At 45.7% G+C, this 23,844-nt stretch overlaps 1 protein-coding gene across 1 annotated transcript in view; it reads left to right on the forward strand.

The window, feature by feature from the left end:
* RNF216 (ring finger protein 216) overlaps window positions 1–23,844 on the forward strand; it is a 69,548-nt gene that overhangs the window by 19,669 nt on the left and 26,035 nt on the right. Inside the window, exons 11-13 of the mRNA XM_062503524.1 lie at window positions 211–348; window positions 1,579–1,727; window positions 2,175–2,253. Coding sequence (XP_062359508.1) covers window positions 211–348; window positions 1,579–1,727; window positions 2,175–2,253 — 366 coding nt within the window. The remainder of the gene's footprint in view (window positions 1–210; window positions 349–1,578; window positions 1,728–2,174; window positions 2,254–23,844) is intronic.

Genomic DNA, 23,844 nt, shown 5'->3' on the forward strand with positions numbered 1-23,844 from the left:
CAGGCAGGACCTGTAGATACAAAGTGACTTAAAACTGAGTTTCTGGTTCTACTTAGGGAATCTAGACCGCCAAATAGGATATCTAATGGAATGTTTGTATATCTGTAGCTGTTTTTTAGGATTAATGCTGGCAGTGTTTTCTGGCCTGCAGTTGTGTGTGTGTTGCTGTAGCTATTGATGTTTTGATGCTGGTTCCTCTGGTGGCTGCAGGATGGGCAGATGATCGAGTGCCGCTGCTGCTACGGGGAGTTTGCCTTTGAAGAGTTGACTCAGTGTGCAGATGGTCACTTGTTCTGCAAGGAGTGCCTAATTAAGTATGCTCAGGAGGCAGTTTTTGGCTCTGGGAAGGTAAGGATTTCACAACTGGATGAGGGGAAAATGGGTAATTGCTGTTGGGAGATGACATTGCTGTTTGTGTAGTGTAGTTGCTTAAAACAGATGTAACTGCACTTCCCAGGAAATATTTGAATGGAATGGTGCCCTGAAATCAAAGTCAGTCTCACCATCAAGTGAAGCCAACAACTTCAAAAGATCGCAGTCTGATCTTGGCGCAGGATTTCAGGGTTATTAATCTCTTTTTTTTTTTTTTTTTTTTTTTTTTCCTCTGTGCTTAGCTATTTGATTATTAGGAAGACTTTCTACAATGTTCATAGTAAGACAATAACTTGTTTGGCTTTTATTTTCTGCTAAATAAACCAGTGATACCTGCACAGAGAATGCTTACCTGTGACTTGGCCTGTCTCTACCTAAGAGTGTTTGTCCTTCATAATATCACTGTTATCCCAGCTTAATTGGGGGGTTGGTTCTTCTGTGGTACTACTAACCTCCATAGCCTCTGATTTAGGTAGCAATTATCCTGGTACTTAGCTGAGCTATAAACAAGTCATTAACCTGATCTGAAGTGTGCCTGCTCCTTTGCCTCAGGATATGATGCTCAAACTGTGGGATGCTGTTTTACTCTGGGATCCGTTTCATGTAAATGTATCAACTGGCAGCTGTATTTTGTGACTTTATTGAAAAGAATGTAGCATGTAAGTGCTGGTTCTCAGCAGAGACTGAACAATAACAACGGGCTGATGTGTGGTCACAATGAAATTGAAGTGAATTGTGATCCTTGCTGGCAGCAGCATCTTCCTGCCCAGTATTTGTTTTGAGGCCTGATTTGTTTATTTAGGCTTGTTCTTTCCATAGTTGAACCCATTATCTAGCAGTCATCTTAGGTAGATTTAGATGAGATATTGGGAAAAAACTTTGTTATGGAGCACTGGCACAGGTTGTCCAGAAAAGTTGTGGATGCCCCATCCCTTGAAGTGTTCAAGGCCAGGCTGGACAGGACTTGCTGCAAGCTGAGATAGTGGAAGCTGTCCCTGCTTATGGCAAGGGTTTAGAACTGGATGATTTTTAAAGTCCCAAAACCCAAGTCATTCTGTGATCTGCTGACTTTAGCTCTTACTCTGCCTGAGTGAGGCTCTGCACTGATTTGCTTGGAAATGTTCTTGATCCTGAGTTGCTTTTTGTTAATGTTATACTGAACCTAAGTTTGTTTTGTTTTTTTTTTTTTTTTTTCCCCAATCCCAGTCAGAGCTCAGCTGCATGGAAGGCAGTTGCACGTGTTCCTTCCCCACCAGTGAGCTGGAGAAAGTGCTTCCAGAAAATATCCTCTGCAAATACTACGAGCGGAAGGCTGAGGAGGAGGTGGCTGCTGCCTGTGCAGATGAGCTTGTCAGGTGAGTGTCCCACAGAGAATGCTGCACTTACTGCTGTGGAAAATTGTTCCCTGAAACCCTATGTTTCTGCTGACTCTGAGATAGGTAGCTTTTAAAGAGCTGGATTATAAATTCAGATTTCTGCCTTCCCAGGTCTGTTTTTATTCTGCCTTTGACTAGGAGCAGATTAAAATTCAATAGACTTGTCTCCCCCAAGACTTGCTTGCCAACTCTGTGCTGATCCACTAAATTATATGGTCAAAAGCAGTGCTGAGCATATAATATTTTGATGGCAAACAGGGAAGTGATTGAAGAAATATGAGCAAAAAGGCAATAGTCAGCACATCCTGGCAACAGGCAATGGGTTTGGCAGCCTTAGCAACTTCCACACACCCATTTGACTAAATCAGCTTTCAGCAAAGATATGTTTGGCACTCTGCATTAATGGCATCTTGTTTTGGGCTTCAGGTGTCCCTTCTGTAACTTCCCAGCTCTACTGGACAGCGATGTGAAGAGGTTCAGCTGCCCCAATCCCCGCTGCAGAAAGGTAATTGGGGGTTACTTCACTTCTGGTCTCTTCTGGAGTGTTGGGCAGGAGAGCTGGGAGGACAGCTCATCCTTCCTAGTAGGAGTATCTCATGTGACTGCATAGGCAGCAGTGAAAGTGTTTGCTGGATCCTACTGATCTTCTATAAAACTGGGTGCCTGGACAGGTGAGTTTCGGGGCACTGTTGATAAGAGAGAAGGAGTCCTGTCTTTTCTTGGAAGATGTTGGCTACAAAAGTCTTACAGGTGCCAGAGGTTGCAGTCTTGCATATACTGAAATGTTCTGGTTGAACACAGAACTGGATGTTTGCAAGTCAAAACCAAATTCTAATATTGTATCTAATAAAACTTCGGGAGAGTGAGCTGGAACAGCCTTACATGCTATGTTTGAGGGAATTGGTATCCCCATTTTTCTTCTGTGGGGTAGCTTGAATACAGATTCAGTTGGAAGTGACAAAAAAACTTGTAGGAAGAGCTGGTTGAAACGTCAGCCATTCAGGGCAGATCTTTGTGCTCTCCCCAGTTGCTAATGGCCATAACAGGAGAATCATCAGGCCAGGTGTGGGGATGGAACAGGGAGAACTTGCTGCTTCTACACTATCAGTTCTGAGGAAAAACAGAAGCACAGAAGTACTTCCCAGTCTTGTGAATACATCCAGGACCCTGCTTACATCTGGTGCCAGGAAGGCAGGGCAGGATCAGTGCTTGGTAGGAAGCTACAAGGCCTCTTACATCAATGTAGGCACAACAGTGAATTCTCATGAGATCTGAGATTTCTGCTAATCACTGAAATTCCTCCTGAGGGCATTAACCTTACACTTTTAGCTGCCGGAGCTTTGGGTTCTCTCATTGAAATGGTATCACCTTTTGCCTGTATTAATTAATTAAGAAGTTAATAGAAAGTTAAATTCTGTTGTCTGGAGAAGTTGAAGTTGCCAGCACTGAACTCTACAGTCTCACTGAGCTCCGCAGTGTGAAAATTGAACTTATTTTGGGGGAAAAAGCTGTTTATGAAAGGTGAACAGTTCCATTTTAGATCCTGATCTCCAGACAGGTTTTATTAACGTCTGCCCTTCACAATGGGGAAGGGAATGCAGTGTCAATGGATTGTCCCAGTGTTGGAGCAAGGAGGCTTGCTAGGCACTAGGTGGCAATGTTGATTCACGTTTAAATCTCAATTTTTTTCTAAGTGTTTTTGCCAAGCCTAGTTGTTTTCAAAATGTACATATGTCAGCACTACAGAACAGAATTTGGGCTTGAATAACATGAACCCTTCAATGGGCAAAATGAAGCCGCTTTTCCCCTAAAATGTGTAATGCAGCAGAGCAACTGTCGTAAGAGGGATCAGTGCTGAAATGTTCCTTTCCTACTGCTTCGCTGTTTCATTTCCTTCCTAGTGTACTGCCTGTTCCCCCCAATCCCCTCCCCCCCGGGGTTACAGCATTCCAGTGGGCTGGATTTCTGGTTTCCTGGACAGCTTGTGTTGATTCATTAGCTGAAAATCTGCTGAGTAGCTTTGTGCTCTTCTTAGAAGTCTTTAACGACTTTAGGATTTGAAGTCGAGGGTGAGGAATTTGGATAGCAGGATGTGGTGGCTCGCAGCATCAGCTGCAGTGGTTCTTCATATTCCTGCTATCTCCTCTCTCTCCAGAATGAAGAATTTCAGTTAATGCTCTTGCTTGAAGGAAATGGTTGCCCTAAGGGAGGAAAGGGCTAATCTAGGGAACTCCACAGAGGTTGGAGAGGATGCATTGGCTTTGCTAGCAGTGCCTCGGGCAGACTTGGTGGTGGTGATGATTGATCCTGGAAGGAATCCCTCTCTGGTTGGAAGGACTGCACTCACACAGCTGAACTTAAAGCAAGGGGAAGTGTGGAAAGGGGAAGGTCAAAATGTGTGTGTCCCAAAATCTCAGAGCTCTTTTAAGGGTGGGGGAGAGGAGGACCAGATGGTGGACTTGTTGTATCCCTGTGCTCCATCACCTGGATCCTTTGTTTGGCTTTGGGAGTTTGTGTTGATACCCTCAGGGTCTCCATTGCATCTTGCAGGGAGGTTCATTCATATTTAGGCCAGCTATGGATACCTTGTAAAGCAAGTGATATGAACCAGCTGTAAGCCTTCACGTTGGCTGTGTGTCTATATGTCAGGCTCAACAATAAGAGCTCTGCAGGTACCCAGGTCACTGCTTGCGCATCTCACCTGTAGTTCAGTCATTTGCACCTTGCAGGGACCAAAATGTGGCTAATTGTAACTTGAGCAATGGGCAGAGCTGCCCTGCCTCCTGTGAGTGCCCGGCTGCACGGGGAGCATGCAGATGAGCTGGCACCATCTGCCAAGGCCACTGTTGCTCCAGCTGTGTGCCATCAAGTTTGGCTCCTGGTTAGGTGGCCAGGTCTTGAATCTTAATATGACCAACAGCAGGGTGGAGGAAAAGCTTCGTTAGCCAAGGAGAAATGTTGTCCGAGCTACCCTGCAGATGCATTCTGTGTGTGTGCAGTCTGAGCTGCTGCTGGGGCAGGAGCAGCTTTCACTCAGATTTGGCTGAGTATTGAGGTTTTGCTCTGCAATAAGCTGCTGACTGCACATGGAGCCAGGCTTTCTGGTGACAGGAGGGTTTTCCAGACTGCTTCTTTGGCCTCCATCTTGGAGGGATCTCTGTATGGAAGCAGCGCTCAAGTTTCTCATCTCCAAGGACACACGTTTCTCCTCTCAGTGCTACAGAGCAACCCAAAACTGGCAACCGTGGTAAAACAAGGAAAGGCACATGTTGCTGATTGAGTTGAGCAGCACTGGGAGGTGAGTGTGCACTTTTGCATGGTGGGGGAAGTGTTGTTTTGCACCAGAAAAGGAAGTCCATCCTCTCTGCTCAGCCTCCCTTCTCCCAAGACCCCACAATGTCGAAGACAAGGCTTTTGTTCCCAGCTGCTGCTGCTGTCCCTGGCGCCGTGCTGTGGGAGAGGGAGATGGTTTCCCTTCTTTGCAGTCTCAGCACAAAGCACTGCAGGGCTTTCAGCCAGCAAGAGATGGGGAGCTGAAAGCTGCTGTTGCCATGGAAATAATGCATGCATAGAGCAGCAGAGAGCTTGAAACCCCCAGCACACATTTCATAGCCAGGCCACATTGCAGGGACTTGCATTTCCAAGACTTTTCCTTAAAACTTCATTTCACAGCATGAAATTTTGGCTTTATGGTACTCAGTTGTCTGGGTCAGTGCTGGCTGGGTATAAGAGGTTATGGCATGTGGCTGCATGGTGTGGCATGGCTTTGCCCTTGGCCCGGGCAGCTGCCATTCCTGTGCATCCACTGTGGATTTGGGGACTGCCTTGAGCATGGATGTGCCTATCTGAGATGGATAAAATCTCTGCTCTTTTGCTTTTCATGTTCAGCTTAGGCTTTCTGGCCACCAGCAACCCTCACATTTTTTAATTAGCAGCACTGAGACTTGGTGTTTTAGGGCACGCCTTTTTAAGCTGCTTTGTGTCTTGGGATTGATTTGGAGATGCTGGCTAGGAACAGATGCACCCAGCTGCTTTTAGCCTTAATTTTCTGCTGGAAGTGAGACAGGTTTAAACTTGCACTGAGTTGTGCCTGAGCATGACCACTCGTAGCAGGACACCACCACCACTTGGTAATGAGCACGAGTCATTGCATGACTCTGAGAGGAGTGGTCTTGCTGAAATAAATTATTGCTTGATCAACAAGACTTGAAGTTACAGAAGGAGGTGAGGGGGATACTGTGACACCTGTAATCTCTGTACCTGGTGCAGCAAGGCACATGCAGCTGCTTGTGGTTCAGAGGTGGGTAGCAAGGTCATGATCCAGTTAGAAGTGTTTTATAGAGTGCAGGGGGAAGTGTTTGTGTAATCCAGCACCCAACAGCAGGGGATGTGTTCAGGATGACACAGCTGTCCAAGGATGTCATCCAACACATACCACAGGGTCCATTACTTCTGTGCTAAAGGCTGGGCTATGCTGCCCAAAGCTGTCCTGCCCAACTCCAGATGTGCTGTGGGCTTAGGTTTAAACTGTATCAGGATTTGTAGCTGGCAGGGTGCTTGTGCAACATAGAAAAAAAAGGTTGTCCTGGTTGGAGAAACTGAGCTTGTCCAGAATGCCTCAGAGTAGGATATACATATGGAGAATTACTTAATTCTCCTTGTTTTGCAACATGTTTTCCCAGCTGTTGAAGTCTGCTGTCTCATTCAGCTTCCTGACAGCAGCGCAAACATTTTGGAAGTCCTGTGGCCCCATCTCATTCTCTGTTCAGACATTCTTATTGCTATTATCCATATGTTTTTCCTTGAGCCTGTTTATTTGGATTTGTTTGTTACTTGGAGCTTAGCCCCACAGCTTCAGTGCAGAACAGAAAGTGGTATTTGCTGTGGCAGACCCCACTCTAATTTCATCTTGGTGGCAATGACCTCAAGTCCCAACTCCTGTGTTTAAATTCCCATCCTCCTGTATCTCTTCAGAAAATTTGTTGGGACAGGAAGAGAAGGAAATTTGGTGTGGACAACCTCGTTACATGTCATTCATAGAACTACAGAATGATTTGGGTTCAAAGGACCCTTATAGACCATTTCTTTTCATCCCCCCACCACGGGCAGGGACACCTTCCACTAGACCAGGTTGCTTAGGGCTCTATCCAGCCTGGCCTTGCAGACTTGCAGGAATGGGCTGGGGAACGGAGCACTTGTGCCTGTGTCCACTTCGATCTGGAGACCTGTCTCCCACGTGTCCATGTCAGCAGAATTCTCTAAGCCATCTTTTCATGGCTCTGCCATCTTCCTCCTGAGCACTGCATCCCTGACACCTCCTGCTCTGGAGCTCTCGGCTGCGCCCTTTTTAAACTTGCAGCACACATGGGAACTCGCTGGGCTCTCTCGGTGCCAAAACCACAACAAATGGCGAGTTTCCGTCTGTCAGCTCTGCTCAGCCCGGCTCAGGCTCTCCACGGCTGGGCAGGCGATTTTCATTTTTCTTCCATAAAAGGACATCGCAGCTCGGCTGCAGCGGCGGTGCCGGTGCCGAGCCCCGGGCAGGGCGAGCGCGACGCTATCGGAGCGCGGCTCGTTCCCCATCTCCTCAAAGGGATGGGCCGGAGGGAGGGACCAAGGTCGAAGGTGGGGTTGAGGTGATTGCAGGCAGCAGATAACGCCCCTGTAGGTTTTATTGCCGGGTTGTAAAGGGAGATAGATAACAGCAGAGGTAGAGCAAACCTTTAAAGTACAGTCCCATGGAGGACAGGCATGTGCGCTGAACCACGTGGGCCATCCCGTTGAGGTAGGGAGGGTCAGAGTTGCTTGGGAAGTGCTGAGAGTTGGGAGATCATCTCATCCTCAGATTTATGCTGGGAAGGCTACTTATTCTGGGAGGAAAGTGCAAGGGGAGCAAGGGAAAGCCATATGCCAAGGGTACACTCTTACACCTTGATTTTTGCTGTGTGCTTGGACTGGGCAGAAGCAGTTGCAAAAATTGAGTGATGCCAGCATTAAGTTGGTCCTAAATGCCCCTTTCCAGTGGAGGAGGTGTAAAAATCAGCCCCAAATTACTGCTTTCCAACTTGTCACCCTTTGAAACATATAGGAAAGGGCTGTAAAAGCTCTGAGAATACCCCACCTGGAAAGAGGGTAGGAGTGGGCTGAGTTAATTGCTGTCCTGGGGTGGAGAGACTCCATCAGTGGGAGCTCAGGTGCTGCTGCTGCTGCTTTAACAAGGTCAAGTCTATTTATGCAGTGGTATGTGGAAATGCTTCACTTGATAAATGAGTCTGACAGAGGAGAAGAGGGTAAGGCCCAGCCTGGAAATGGACCTGAGGAAAGAGGTCAAATTAAATAGGGTATCTCTCTTGCAGGGGAAAAAAAAAAAAAAAAAGAAGCTGCTGAAAGCAGGAACTCAAACTAGTCCCTTTAAAAATGGGCTGTGTAAGTCAGTGCAATTTTGAACAACAAAGCTTACTCCTGTGCTTGCTTTCTGTCTTGCACAGCAATATCCAGACAGTGAAAAGCCAGTTGAAAACAATGTTCAGTGACCAGTGAGTGCCTCTGTGTCAGGTCCATACGAGGCAGCAGTGCTTCCTTCCATTCGTAGCTTTGTCCTTTGCTGGGGAAAGGTTCAGAAATAATAAGCTGAGTACAACTTCATGTGGAGATGGAAATTCTAAACTCAGCATCTTGTTTAGCCTTTTGTTCCTGGGCACAGGGAGCCTACAACTATTTAGGCAAAGGGAACACAGAGAAGCAGCACGCCTGTGGTGGTCAGTTCTGGTTTATGATAACTGTCTTTAGAGATAAGTGATGGCTTCCACGAGGAATTGGATAAGAGCATCCTGAGTTGGTTGGTAAAGACTGTTGTCTGCCTTGGATGTGGAGAGTTGGTGGAGTGGCCTCGTAGCCACTGGAGCTGAAAGGACCCTGAAAGCTGTAGCTGTGCTGCAGCTGAGATAAGCTGGCAGTTTTGCCTTTTCCTCTTCAATCCCTTTGAAAATGAAAAGGACCGAGAGGGTTTTCTTCCATCTCATGCAGACAAGAGTAGAGTAATGTAACATGGTCACCCTAACATCAGGGAGAAACCTTAAGTCTTTGTATGTACCAGAGTGCTCAGATTCCTTCCTTTGGTTTTGAAACAGTGAGGCAACTTTGCTCAGTCACTTGTCTGTCCCCACAACAGGGTAGCAGTGCCACTGAGTGTTCCTGGAACTTCTGTGAGCTCAGTACAAGTCCTTTCTACAGCAGTTTGAGGTTAAAACCCTGCCTAGTGTATTTGCAGAGTGTTGGAGCAGTGTTATCATTTTGCTGCTGCAGTAAAAATGGATGTTGGAGAGGATGGAAAAAGACTGTTCCCAAGGCAAATTAAAAACATTGTTCTGACTTTACTCAAGAAGCCGTATCTTCCTTTTCTTTCCTCCCCCTCACATTCCTGTCGTAGTAATCACTGATCTCTAACCTCAGTTTCATCTGCCACAGCTAACCACTTAAAAAATGCACTTAAAAAACCCCATACACCTAATTTTGCTGTACCTTAGTGCTTCCAGGGCAGAGTTATCTTTGGAGGGGCGTGAGTCAGCAGCAGAGGTTTGGAATGGCATTGAGTCAGGTCACTGATGACACCTCAGGCCAGAGCCTGAGATGGCCTAACCTTGCTCAGGGAGTGTGGGGAGGTGTTCTGCTTCTCCTTTCTGTTTGCACATAAACAGATTTCAGCAGATGACACAGTCATCAGACTTCCTGAGCTAACACAAGGCTGCTGCAGATGATGGCCATTCTGGAGGCTGTCAGTGGAGTTTGTTTCCTAATTTGGTCACAGTGTGTTCAGGGCTGGCCTGCTTTCCTTTTTTCTTGTTTTCTTTTTTTTTTTCCTTTTTAAAAACACCCATCCTTTTTTCTCATTGTCGTGGAGGGGAAGCTGTTTCTATCTGAGAGCCTCCAGTTCTTCTCACTTCCTCTCCACAGAGGAAGTGATACTTGAAAGGCCCATGCAGTTCTGAAGCTGATCTTTCCTTTTTTTTTCTTTTTTTTTTTTTTTCTTCCTTTGCCATTCTTCCACAAGTTTATCTCAATCAGCCTGCAGGGTTTTTATGCTTTCTGGGTAGTCATCCAAGCCCTTTGTGCTGGAGGACTTTGGAGTTCTCTTAAGTGTCAGAATGATCTGTGCTGCACTTAAATTATAACATTGATAAGCTTGATTTACTGAAATACATATTTCTAGAGGGAGACGTGGGTGATTTCAGGTAATGGAAAGAGCATGAGTTGCTTTGTACACCATCACTCACAAGAGGCCTGGTACCATGTAGGAAGCCATAAATGCCAAACAGGAAAGAAGAGCTTTCAAAGTAGAGTTCAATTCTTACAAATCTTCCTGTTGAAGATCTCTGCTTTTCAATGTTGGACCAGAGTCAGCCCCAAACCAGCAGCTGCCTTCCTGGTATGCCGAGACACTCCAGCCCTTCGACTCTTCATGTGAGTTTTCATTCATCAATAGGAACAGCCAAGGAATCATCACCAAACCTATAGGCTCCATTATTGCTTTCAGTTCTATGCTGGGCTTAGCAGGAAAAGGAGAAAATAAAAGGGAAAAACGAAGTTCCCAGGTGATGCAGTTGAGGATGCAGTTCCAGCAGCTTTATTCAGTGTCATGGGGAGGATTGTGTGCCTTAGATGTGAGTGAAGCTGTTGCTCTTGAGGGAGCTGCTGTCAGCTCTATTTTAGGTTCGTAGTACATATCATAAACAGCTTCAGCAGAGCCTGGGGTTAAGGTGTGCCTGGAGCAGATGGATTAGTGGCATTAAAGGTTTGGCTGTAGATGGGCAGGTATGGGCTGGTCTCAGCAGAAATTCTCTGCAGAGAGGAAACTTCAGTGTGTGTCATGTGTGGGATCCCGGGTTACTGCTGGTCTCCAAAACATGAGTAACGGAGAAACAGGAACACCAGATGGTGAGGCAGCGGGTTTGGAGGGGCAAAGGGAAGGTGAAACACAAGTTAACTTCTAATTTAGTAAAAATCACCTCTATGTGTCATTCCTATTTGCATATTATCCTCTAATTAGCCATGACTGACTCACCCACCACTTCCACCTGAAAGGAATGATATGTTTTGAAGTGTATGGTTTATAGTCTCAGTAGGCCAGCAGTTCTCCTCCTCCTCTCCTCTCCCCTTCCAATGTCCCCCAAAATGCATTCTCTTATTGCTTTTAACCTTCAAGCCTCTTTTCTCCTGCTCTCTCTCTGTTACTACTCTTGCATTATTAATGGACAGTAGTAATTCAGCCAGAACACTGACATTACTAATTACTACTTGTAGCAGAGGAATGGGGAGCAAGATAGAAACTGGGTCAGGAAATGTTGTCATCATGAAATGATAGCATCAGAACTGGAGAGCAGAACTGTTTGTATGGGCAGGTTTGCATTGGAAATGCCTCCTTCACCCTGGAGCACACCTGTGCACACTTACCATGCACATCCCTTTTGTTTATTTGCTGCATGCAGATGGGAAAAGCACCTCACACACGGAGAAAGGTTAATGGACCTGTAATTTCCAGCAGCAGAGAAATGAAGTGATGGGTTGTGTTCTGCCTGGCAGCACTTCAAGTATCACAAAATTCACGTGCTCCTCACTGCTGTAGCAGGAAGCCCCTTCCCCTATTGGTGTCAAAGGCTGAGGAAGCAAAGTGGCTGCATTTATTTTTGCATTCAGTGAGAGCCTGTCATGCTCGGTGCGTTCAGATTGTCCTTGGTAGCACCAAGGGCATCCTACAGCAGCAAACAGCTCACTCTGCTCCATGTGAGAGAATACAGCTTCTATTAAACCTGAACATTATTTTAGGAATGCAGCAATTAACCTGTGAATATTTGGCATGAGGAATTGCCTTTTTCTGTTTAATGGAGCTGTGCCTCTTCACTCAATTGGGCAAAGCATCCGCTTGGGAATCTGGTGTTCCTTGGAGGCCTTGTGTGAACAGTTGTCTGTTGTGTTAGCTTTCCCCTTGAGGGGGGGGGCACATGTGAAGATGGGAGTGTCATTGATTATAAAATGTATGACTCTTATGGTAAGTGACAGGCAGAGAAGGTCATCTCTAAACGTTGTCTTTGAATAGTCAAAACAGCAAAAATGCCTAGGTCAGCAGTAAACTACAAACCCAGAACTGATCAGTGTGTGCTGGCAAAAGACAAATCCCTCTCCCAAAAAGATGCTTACAAAGAAAATAGACAAACTGAAGGCTGATCCCTCCCTGGGGCATAACTTGCTAGTTATGAGAGTGCATCTCTGGCTGAAAGGTCTGGCTCGAGGTGGCAGATTCCCGAGAAGTCTCTTGGAGACAACGAAGGGACCCTGTGTGTCTTCCCTCTCTGTGCTGCTGGTCCCAGAATGTGTGACTGCCCCTGCATCAGCTGGGAGCCCCTGTTCTGGTTGGATGTAGGGAGGCATCAAAGCATTCGAAGCTCGGTCTCTGCCAGGCGGTCACGCATCCCCACGAACTCAAATCTGCTTCCTTGCCATTCCCAGGAAGGCGGGAGGCCAGCACATGAGCAGCGTGACTCCCTCACAAGTCAGATGGTAACTCATACAAAGCCAGCTCGATATTTGGGCTGGGCAGACTTGACAATATCCCCTTTCAAAGATTATCCGTTAAACTGTCCTAGTCACACTCCCTTCGGCGCCTCCCTGAGCCTTTTGTAAGGATGAGCAGTATTTAAAAGAGAGGCTGGCTGCTTTAATCTCTGCTCCGTGGGCTGTAAAACCTATCCTGCTCTAGCTCACCAACTTTATTTCTCTTACTGATCATAATAAGTGTAGGGCTCTTAAATCCTGGCTCATGTTTTATCCGTGGTGTTGGTGGGGCTGTCTGTTATCTTGAAGCAAGCCCAAAGCAGAGCTTTGCTGGTGCATTTGAGGGAGAGCAGACATTCTCATGATGTGGGAGCTGGTGATAGGCAGTAATTTCTACTGTATTTAATAAAGCCAGTGTGAGGCTGGAGAGGTCTAGAGTTTACGATCCCAGTGTACTTTTTTTATATAAAAAAAAGGTAAGTACTGATTTGCCACTGAAATTGAGCATTGTCGGTGAGGCAAGTACTCTGACCAAAATTTCATGTGCACATATTTAATTAAAAGGCAAGAGGGTTAATGAAGCTTTGAGTGCATAAGGCCTCATTCCCTGAATTTAATTTTCTTTAATTGCTCCAGAGATTGAAATTCCCAGCTGTGGTTGTCCCCTAACATGTGAATTAAGGAACCGGAAAGGGACAGTTTGATTTGTCTCATTCAGTGCCAGCTCCTTCCCCTTTGACTGATTTTTCATATATTTGGTTGAAAGGGGACTAGATAAAAATCCTTATGTCAGTGATTTAGCTTTGTAGTAGAATTGGCGAAGCTGTGACCTGCCAATACTTTGGACCCTGGGAATGAGCTGAAAAACAGGGAGTGTTTGTACAGGTTGTGCTGCTCTTCCCTAATATATTGGAGGATCATGAGCAAATACAGTTTTTATTATTTTCCCTCCCCATTACCTGATATCACATTCAGGATTGGTGGGGTTAAGCCAACAGAATTGGATGTCACAGCCCCAATCAAACCAGGCTTCATTAATGTGCAGTTTCAAAATTAAAAAATGTTAAAAGGGTGGTTTGGGGATTTGTTGCTTGTTTATAGGGGTGTTGGAATAGTGATCTTTGAGTGTCAGGGTCTTTTTGTGTGAGTTCATAGTCCAAGCTCTGTCAAAGGGCAAGGCAAAAATCTAAAATGCAGCAAATTCATGGACTGTTGAGATGATCAGTGATGGGAAAAACCCGTTCCTGACTTCATTGTAACAAAAGCTGATGTCCCTTGCTGAATGCTCCATATGTGGTGTGCTAGGCCTCTATTGTGGCAGTTGGATATTCCAAGGCTGCTGTACATTTTTGTGTCCTAATGGGCTCGTTAGCAGCTATAGCCTTGACTGTGTGGCTAATAGTAAAGGAAGCTTCCAGCAGCAGCAGAAGGCATTGGGGGTTAATTTAATGCACACCTAACACTGGAAAAACAGCAGCAGCAAGTGTTTGGGGTTTGCCTTTTGGAGGTCTTAGCTGTCAGAAATCCTGGGGAAAATATGTAGTAACATCTCCTTGATCTGGTGGAAACTTGCCCTAAGCCTCCAGCACGTAGTACTGATACATAGGCATCCCCTGCCTGAACAGGTATTTCAGAGCTCTCCCAGGTGGCTGCAGCTAAGCTGTGGTGTCTGTTGTGGTTCTTGCAGTGCTTTTGGGGGGATTATTTTGTATGAACTGTGCTTTGCTTTCAGGAAGATATCCTGTCCCTCCCTGTTGCTGTGGGACAAACCACCCTGCCCTGGTCATGGAGGTGAAGGGATGTGAGGGTAGCTTTGGCACCTAGCAGCAGCTTGAAGGTGCACATTTGATTAGGATGGACCATTAACCATCCATATCCACTGAATCTCTGCCTCAGCCTGTAAAACCATTTGGATTTTAAAAAAAAGTCATCATTTTCTGACTTTCTTTCACCCATCCTTATTTCCAATCAGCCTACTCATCTTCAGCTAGGGTCAGCGTGAATTCCCCTCTCAAAATTGCACTTCTGGCCTGGAGGAATCCTCCCTCTTTGGTGCTACCCAACACCTCTCCCGTGCCTTGATGGTGTGAGTGACCTCTGCCCTGTTGAATAACTAATGACCAGGTTGGGGTGCCTGGGGTCAGGAGCTCCAAGGCCCGCCCCGTGCGTGGCTGCTCCTCCCGCCGTGGACTGGGGGAGCAAAGGTGATGCTTTAAGTGGTCTCTGTGCTGCTACCAGTGTAAACAGAGCAGATGTTTCCTCGAGCCAGGGGAGCATTAATGGAATGCCTCAGCCCTGGCTGATGTAAAACATGGCAGCGAGTTTTGGGGATGAGGTCAGCGGGACTGAAAGCCGATGGGAGTTTAATATCGAGGCAGCCTCTCAGAGCCCAGGGGTCAACTGAGAGAGCTGTGGCTAATGGAAAGGCAAGTACACTTGTCATAAATCAGTGCCAAAATGCATGAACAGGCATTGCTGCTGCTGGATGCCACAGCCAGGGATGGTTCTGTAACAACCCATGAGCTCCTGTTCCTCACTGGGTGTTCTTAGTGTCTGTGTTTGATTTTTAGAAGGGACAAAGAGGTTAAAAATGGTAGGTTTGAAGAAAGCTTTACCTCTGTGTACCGTGAGAGCCCTGCCTGCCTGGCCTCCTTCACTCCGTTGTTCATGGACTCCTGTGGTTGCTGTATCCCATCCATGTGAGGAATGCCAGGATATTACTGGGATACCATTTTAAACAAGTTGTCCTCCTCTTCAGAGGAGATGGATCATGTTTCTGCTGCGAAGTTGCTAGGAAGTCCTGAGGCATCCAGGAAAGCTTTGAGGGGCAAGAGGCAAAGCAGGCTTGGCACTGCTTAGAGATCATGTGTTTTTTTTAAAAAAACACACAAGTCTTGTAAAAAGTAAAGAGCAGCATTTTCCAAGACAATGAGAAATCAGTTTACTCTCTGACCAAGCAGAGCATTTCCCTTGAAGCTGGATGCTGTAATGTGCCATTTGCCAACAAGATAAGATGGCTGTATTTGTTCAGTGATTTATCCCCTGTGAAGCCAATCTGAAAGAATGCTTTATTGCTCTATTTATTTTTTCAAAAGAAGCTTCTTTGACCTCATCTTTTTTTTTTTGTGTAGGGAGCATGCATGCCTTTAAGCTAAATCTCAAAGCCTGGTCAAAATTGGGGTCTGTCTTCAGGGTTGCAGCTTGAAACACGACATCCATGATGCCATTCAGAAGCCGAGAGGTGAGCAGCTCTCCCCGAGGCTTTTTCTGATTTAAAAGCTCATGTGCACCAACAAAGCCAGTATGCAGCTTAAAGGGTTTGGGGTTTTTTCCTTTCTGGGTCCTCCTTTAAGGGCAGAGGTTAAAACAAAACAGATGCTCTTGGATGGTGCCTCTGCTCTTAGAGGCAGTTGCTGTTTGAGGACTTGGCTCCTGACATGTGAGGGGAGGATGTTCCCTCCTATTTGCGAGAGGATGTCAGGCTTAATGAAAAAACCCCAATCTGAAAGAGCTAGATGATCCCCCTGAGTGAGGAGTATCAGTGCTGTTATTGCATTACCTCCATCCCTTAGTTTGTTTGTGCAATTGTCCATGTAAGTAAAACCTGAAAGTGCCTCCATACAGCACGTTCTCCCCAAAGAAGGGAAAGGATCGTAGCTATTGAGTGGCCTGCAGGGAGAGGGATGGATTTTTCAGGTAGCTGGAAGCTGTGCCAGGTTGGGTGTTTGCATGGTAGCCTGCTACTATATTTAGTTTTTCTTGGCCTCCCAGAATGAGCACATTGAACCTTTCTAGATATGGAGATAGGCACAGCACCAGCCAGCCCTGAACACAGCTGGCCAACTTCTGAGCTTTATTTGTTGTTTAGAGCATTGGTCTTCCCTGTTCTGTGTCTGGAGTAGAGGATAATGAGATGAGGCTATGTGAACAAGAGCTGGTTTTGTAGCTGTTCTCTCTGCAGGTAACAACTGGGGTGGTTTTTTTTTTTAAGAAGAGCTTCTCTTTTGGAGGGTTTTGTTGTCCTGTAGCTTTAACCCTTTGTGGTGGTTCAGGTTTGCAGAGTGAAGAACAGGTGCTTTGCAGGAGTTATTAGTTGCCTTTTTCAGTTTTGTACCCCAAACTAGCATGCAGATACTTTCAGACACAAAGTTTTTATACCCTGAGATCCTTTGAATAATCTTGACCTACCTACCCATGTATTTAAATGACACATTTTTTTCTTCCTGGAACTTCATTCTGGTTGCAGCTGTTGTACAAGCTATAGATTTCTGGATTTGTCAGAAAACCATGACTTCAGACCACTGGGATTTCGGTGGGTGGGTGAAAGTGCTAACAGATTAATGAGTCTCACTTAGCATCTCCATCTGCCTGACTAAACTGTGTTCTGCACAGGAGACTTAACACAGCTGGTTTGAGCTGGTCTCTGAAAGCAAAGCACCCTTTACCTAGTCCAGGCTGACCCCTGATATAAAAAAACAAGCACTGCAGTGTCCTGGGTATAATTATATTTGCCCAGAGAAGTTGTGGATTCCCCATCCTTGGAAGTGTCCAAGGCCAGGCCAGATGGGACTTGAACCTGGGAGAGTGAAAAGTGTCCCTGCCCATGGCAGGGGGTGGGACTGGATGAGCTTTAAGGTCCTTTCCAACCCAAACTATTCTGGGACATACTTCCTTTTCTTTTCCTGATCCAAGCACTGTGGTGAACTCAAGGTGTGCAAAAGAGTAAAAACAATGGAAAAATCCAGGGAATCCCCTGAGGACCAGGTAGGAAGCTCTGGGTCCTCACCAAACACATGCATCAGGTCCCTTGTCTGATATTTGGACTCTCACATATTGCTGTGACACTTGCAATTGCTTTCCCTGTGCCTTACCTCCATAAGGAAATAAATTAAAACACGTTGTATAAATTAAATATCTTGATCCCAACAAGGGTGGCTCCTACCAGGGGGAATTGCTTGGGAACAGCTATGTGTGTAGCAGTGCTCTCACACTGCAGTTGGCTCCAATCTCTGTCACTGTGAGGGGCAGCCTCAAGGTCCAGCTGTGAGCAGGAATGAGATGCCTGATGAGGCAAGAGCTGCTGTGCATTAGCTGTAGCTGTTGGTTTTTCTGTTCCCTCCTGTGAGCTCTGAAAGTTAAATGGGAATGAAGTAGCTGCTGAATAAGAGAGTTATCCCTTGCCTGCATCTGTTTATAGGTGGCGAGTTGCCATGGCTAAGACACTGATCAATTGTTGCTCTGAAATCAGGGGTTATTCTTCAGGTTTGGTTTGTTTTTTGGTTTTTTTGTTGTTGTTTTTTTTTTTTTTTTTTTCCTGGAGAAATGGGATATCTGCCATCTCTAGTGCCCAGGAAGTATGTGTATGTATAGCATGCAAAAGTGGGTGTTGATATTAGTGTGGGTGCCTGCACATACTCTCCTGCTGTTCCTGGACACCCGTTCTCTAATTTTTCCCTTGCTTGTGAGAGTGGGTCAACAGCCCAGAGGCACTGGGGAGCTCCAGGGTGTAGGGGAAAGGCTGGCCTGGCTGATTTGGTTATGTAAAACTAAAAGGCACTAACTCGGTGCATTGGGTGGACTGTTCTTGTGTGCAATGAATTGTGCAACTGTACAGCCATACCAAAGCAGACTGAGGTCCTCTGACAGTCCTTTGACTTGTCTCCCACATGGAATTCTTACAGCTGCTTGTCAGGAATATGCAAAGTTCCTGTGATCTGCTTGCATGTGTTACTCCAGATTGCTTTCTGCTCCGAAATACTGCTTTGCAGTATCAGTGAACCTTCTTGACGCTCTCTGTGGGTTTGATGACATGCTATCCCAAAAATTTGGACTGGTTCATTTTTCTGAAATACCTCATCACTATGGAGAAGTGAAAGTAAGCAGTGCCAATTACCAGGAAATCTGTTGTAGTCCTTGGACTTATATGTTGGGCATATGGAGTCAGATCACATTTTCTTTATATTATGACATTAGTGACACCAAGTGTTTTGTTCTGGTTCTTAGTCGAGAATGACAGGAAGGTAGAAGACCCTTGGAAGAGGTTTAAAATTATTCTCTGCAGTCTAGAAAGCTGCCTTACAGACAGTAAAATGTTAAAACTAAGTCTCTGAGGAAAAATGTTGAGATCACTTGATGAGTCTGTCAGGGTACACCTCCAGAGATGTGTGTAACATTTTAAATGTAACAGATAATGAGAAGATAGTATTAGAAGTCTGAAAGGCAGAGCTGGCTGAAAACCCATGCTTTGAGTCATCTTGGAGCTTTTGGATCAAGTTGGAGATCCTGATGGAGAAGGGGGAAGGGGAAGACTTAGTTGTAAATGGAATAAAAGGAATAGATGCTTTTATAGGACATCCTGTTTAATGGTCACTTTTGGCTCATTCTGAGTTGAAATCTATTGCTGTAACATCATTAGTTTGCAGCCCCAACATTTCCAGCTGTGATCCAGCTAGATTGGCCAGGCTGAGCCAGTTAAGTGTGAACACGTGGCTGACTGAGAACTGTGGAGCTGAGGGACTGTAGGGAATGACAGCCTGGATTCAGTAGGTAACACTCCCCTGGGAATTGTGTGGTGTGTCAGTTAGTGCTGCCAGGGGAGACACGACCTCAGAATACATGTGATTCAAAGGCCACAGTGCAAATTCAAAGAAGAATGTAGAGAAAGCTGTTAAAGTGCAGATTGTCCCTGGTCCATGGGGAGCAGTGTGAGGAGCAGTATTCCTGTCCTGTCCATAAGGAGCTTCCTCCAAACAGCACAGATCTAGATGGACTCTACTGACCCTCAACTGGGTCATGCTAACTATGCTGATGAAGGAACTAAGCAGCATTTTAATATTCAGGTGTAAGAGATCTGTGTGAAAAGGGCTGCAGGTCATCACTGAATGCAAAACTCTGCTTTTGACCTGAACTCTGTAAAACAGCCTTTTTGTGTGGTGCTTTGTTAAATGGCTGTTGTTCAGGCTGAGGGCAGTTGTTCTTGTGTGTGTGTGTGTGTGTGTGTGTGTGTGTGTGTACTGAGAGAAAGGTTATGCTATAAATTAGGGCTCTTGGATTTTTCCTGCTGGACCAGTGCATGTGGATGTGGTTGTGTGGGGAGGTCCTGCTCTGGGTTATTCTCTGCTCATTTCTTTTTGTGATATCTAGTGCTGGATACAGATGTTATGCATGTATTTAGAAAAGGCTGGTCTGGAAATAAACTTCTCTTTGCAGCACTCTACCTCCCTCAGCTTCATATTTTAAGACTCTTTGTTCTCTCATAGTAATTTTCCAAGTGGATTAGTGCAGGTCACCAAGGCATCCACATCAGTGAAATACAGCAAGATGTTGCTGTCATCTCCTGAAACACTCCAGCACTCACCCCATTGCTTATCAACCCACACTCCAGTAATCCTAATAGCTGTGTCAGAGCAAGATTAACAGAAAATCCAGGCAAGTATTTATGGTTCCCTTCAAGGTATGTATTAATCGGAGAATGTGGAGTAGATGCTTTATGAGGAGAGCTTGGAAACCTTGTTCACGTGGGCTGAGTAGGGATTCTGCCAGGCTGGGTAAGCTGCTGCCAGCTTGGGGAAGAGGCATGGGACAGACAATGCAGGAGAGGATGCAAGATTCCCAAGTGGAATGGGGAGAAAAGCAACTATAAATGCAAAAGGGAGGATAAGGAGCTGTGTTTGTTCTCCTCAGTGCTGTAGCAGCATCATATGGCAGCTCAGTAGTGAAAGAAAACAGAAGAAATATAAATAAGAGGAGGAGCAGGTTAAGAAGAGAGAAGCTGAAGAACCATGCAGTAAGGTGGCATCTGAGGAAGCAGCACTGGTTGGGAGGTGGCAGTTTTTAACCATGGTGGAAACTGGATCCCTTTTGTCTGTAGGGCTGTGCAGGTTCCTGGAGTTCATGAAGTGATATGAGAGGGCTGGTGAGATGCAGCTTCCTCCCACAGTGTGCAGCTAGTCTCAGGAGGATTGGGTGCCTGACTCCAGTCTCGTAATGGTGAGGATACTTCCCCCGTTTTAATACACCTCATAAAAATGTCTGAACTAATACTTCAACACAGGCACGTCAGTGCTGACCAGAACGATAGGAAAATCGAGTGAGGTGTGTGGTGGATGCTGCAGTTGAGCTCTAGTCAGGCAGAGACCAGTCTCTGAAGGAAGAGCTGGAGAAGAAATCTACTTCTGCTGTAGCTCTGAGCTCTAGGAAATGTCTGTACTGTCCTTAGCGTGCTATAGTCAAAGACTGCTTTGTGCCTGGAAAGGGTAATCAATAATGCTTATAAATATGGCTTCCTCTTTTCCAGAGGGGGGGAAAAAAAGCAGGATTCCTTGTAGTTTGTGTGAGTTTAGGGGGTGTTTTGTTCTGGCTCAGCTGCAGATCTGTGACACCAGAGGGAGTAGGTGAGCCTCGAATAGCTGCTTTCAACAAAAACCAGCAGCAAATAATCACAGCCTTTGCAAGAGGTAAATTAAAACCATCTCCAGCCTGGAAAACATGCACGGCTCAGCATCTTTTCTCCATAAATATTTCCCTGCTGTTGAATCTCTGTAACCCCTTCGGAGCCCAGCAGCTGTGATCTTCCCAGCTTTAGGTGTGCCCCCTCCTCACCATGTGCTTCCTGAGTGGCTGCTGGGCAGGGATTTTGGAACTGAGCTCTCTGACTCTGTCAGAACTTAAAGGCTTGGAGAAGTCAAAAAAGTGTTGGTATGAAACCAATTTGGCCTTCCTGCATGGCACTGGTCAGCATGACATCCCCATGGAGCAGTTGTTAGCACTGAAGCAGTGAATTTGGGTTTTTTTTTCATGTGTTGCTAAAGCAGCACTTTAGCTGTGGAGGAGATTAGTTTCAATGTCTTCTGTCCCACTGTAAACGTGGGGCTTGTCCAGTCTTTGCACACCCAGCAGGACCATTGAAGGAGCTGGAAGTGTGGGGTTTTAAGATTTGTGTGATCATAGCCAGGAGGTGTTCTTTCCCACACACTGTCTTAATGGCACTGCATTCTTGTCCTTAAAGACACCGAAGCAAACTAGAATTCTGCTTTGAGCAAGCTGAGAGCGAGCTGCCATAAGAGGGCTCCAGAGCCCTGTTCTTGGCTGTGTTCCTTTGTGGAGCAACCTTCCTCTTTTTCTTTATCAGTGTGTCCAAGCTGCCTTAGCAAAACCCTCTTACACCTGCTCTAAATATTCTTTTTTATTATTGCACCTCTCAGACAGGTTATGAACCTGGATATCTTTATTTTTTTAACCAACAAAAATGTGTGTACTACAAAAATGCCTCGAGTAAAGCTTATTTCTTTGAATAGAGGAAATTTGACTTAGGAAGACTCTTTCCCTTCTTCTGGTACAACCATAACCCCATAGCAGGAGCTGGGTCAGTCCAGCTGCAGGGAGAGCAGCCCAAGTTGAGAGGTTCATCTGTATGCAGGGTGCTGCCTGCCAGTCTGGTAATGAGCACAATGAGCCTGGGGATGGGCTTTGGGCAGGGGAGGGAGTCCCGTTGCCATGACAATACTAATTGCAATGGATGACTCTTCAGATAAAAGCATCACGTTTTTAAAGGAGAAAAAAATCCCAGTGTGAAACAACAGCAGAAAGATGGTGTGAGGGGAAAAAAATAGTGTTAAATAATAACAGGAAGATATGCTGTGAGTTCTAGCTTTGAGGTACAGCTGGGGAGAAGAAGATGGGGCTGTAGATACTAATTCTGGAAATGTTCTTCCCCTCAGGGTGTGGAGGAGCATTAAGAAAATGAGGCAGGAGCCAGGCCTCCTATGAATAAGCACCTAGAAAGTTTTCCTTGCAACTATTTGGACGTGCAGTAAAGAGTTCCAGTAACAGCTGAGTGCTGACTGCACCACGGGAGGCTCTGGGACCGTGCAGTGATAGCCTGGGTACCACGAGGGTCCAGCTGGAATGGTGGGCATGGTGCAGATGGACAACTGTCCATGATTGTTGTGCCTCGAGCAGATTCCTCTGTGTTACCACCCTCTGGAGCAAAGTCACTGTTCCCTGGAAGCCAGAGGCAGTGAGGATGTATTTACAGGAAAGACAGAAAAGTCCAATATACTGGTCCTGCTCTAGGGGCTTTTTAGGAATCTGCCTGCTGATCCTGCTTAGGTGGAACATTTCTAATCCTGCTGTGAATCCTTGTTACAGACAGGTTTTGTTTTCAGTCATGACCAGTGTAAAATCTGTTTCCACTTTGAACTGGCACCTTTTTAACATGGACTCCAAAGAATCACAGTAAAATGGGCTTTTTTTGACTGTCACTCTCTCAAAACTGTTCACAAGGTGAAACTAAACTTACCCAGTTGCCTGTAATTGAGGCTGTGTTATGATTCCATTGATGTCACAGCCAGTTGTGTTGAGCACAAATAGACATTCCAAGGAAGGATGGGATAATTAGAAGCAATCCAGTGATTCTTGTGACGGTATAAAAATAACCAGACTTTTTGAAGGATGAGTTATTTTTGGGAGCCTCGTGTCAAAAAGGGCTTGTGGGGCTTTGCATTTAAGAACAGTAAAGTCAGATGTTGTACCTGCTTGGTTTTTTTTATTTTCTTCTTTTTTCCTCTGAGTAAGACTGCTGAGGGTCTTGCTTTATAAAATAAATTGGCACTGGAAGTTGTTGGGATAAGTAACACAGGCCACTGGCTTGCTGGCAAGGGAGCATCAGCCTCAGGTTTAGCAGTGGGACCCAAATGGTCCAGCAGTAGGTAGTGAAGATCAGATTTAGAGATTGAGTAAGACTGTTTCAAACAATACACTCAAAGAAAGCTTGCAGCCTGGAGCTGGGTGATGCCTCTCTGACCTGAATTTATTTTGGTGGTTTATTGTGACTTGTGGGGGGGGAACTTCTCTCCTGTAACAAGGCTCTACTGTAATCCAGGGTGTTTTTCAAGCTACTCCTGAAAAACTGCTCTTCCAAGGGAGAGGTTCTAGGTTGGTGGTCAAAACCAAAAAGTGAAGTTTTTGTTTCCCGTTCTGCCTTCTTTGTGCTCCTGGAAAGTCAAGCAATAGTATTTATGTATTAAAAAAAGGGGAGAGGGTTGAGGCTCTTTGGCTGGCTGCTGGGCAGCATCTAACCCACCACACCAAACCCTTTCACAAAGGTACTGAGTTCTAGAATGTGTTACCAACGATTCAGTTTATGTACCTGAACATGGATAAATGAAATTGAAGATAAATATTGGAATGTGCTCTACTAGTCAGACTTCCTGGAGATCAGTGGGAGACTTTACCCAGAGTGAAGCACTTTGTTCTAAAGTCTGGTGTGGGGCAGAGCAGAATTTTCTTTGTTATAAAGGGGAGGAGGACATCTTGTGTTCTTTGGTTTTCCCTTCTGACTGAAACTCTTTTGGTTTAAGAGGCTGGTGCTGGGAGCGGGAGAGGCACCATTCATGCATGTGGAGCCACTGCAACTACAAATCAGTGATTCCTTGGCTTACCCTAAAATTATGAAGCTCCAACTATGTAGTTTCCTCAGAAATAAAAACCTCCCCCCCAAAAAAAAGCTACAATAAGTGATGTTTTGGGATTTTAAGATCCCCTGTGA

The sequence above is a fragment of the Cinclus cinclus genome, chromosome 16 (assembly GCF_963662255.1).
Source record: "Cinclus cinclus chromosome 16, bCinCin1.1, whole genome shotgun sequence".
NCBI classification, from domain to species: Eukaryota; Metazoa; Chordata; class Aves; order Passeriformes; family Cinclidae; genus Cinclus; species Cinclus cinclus.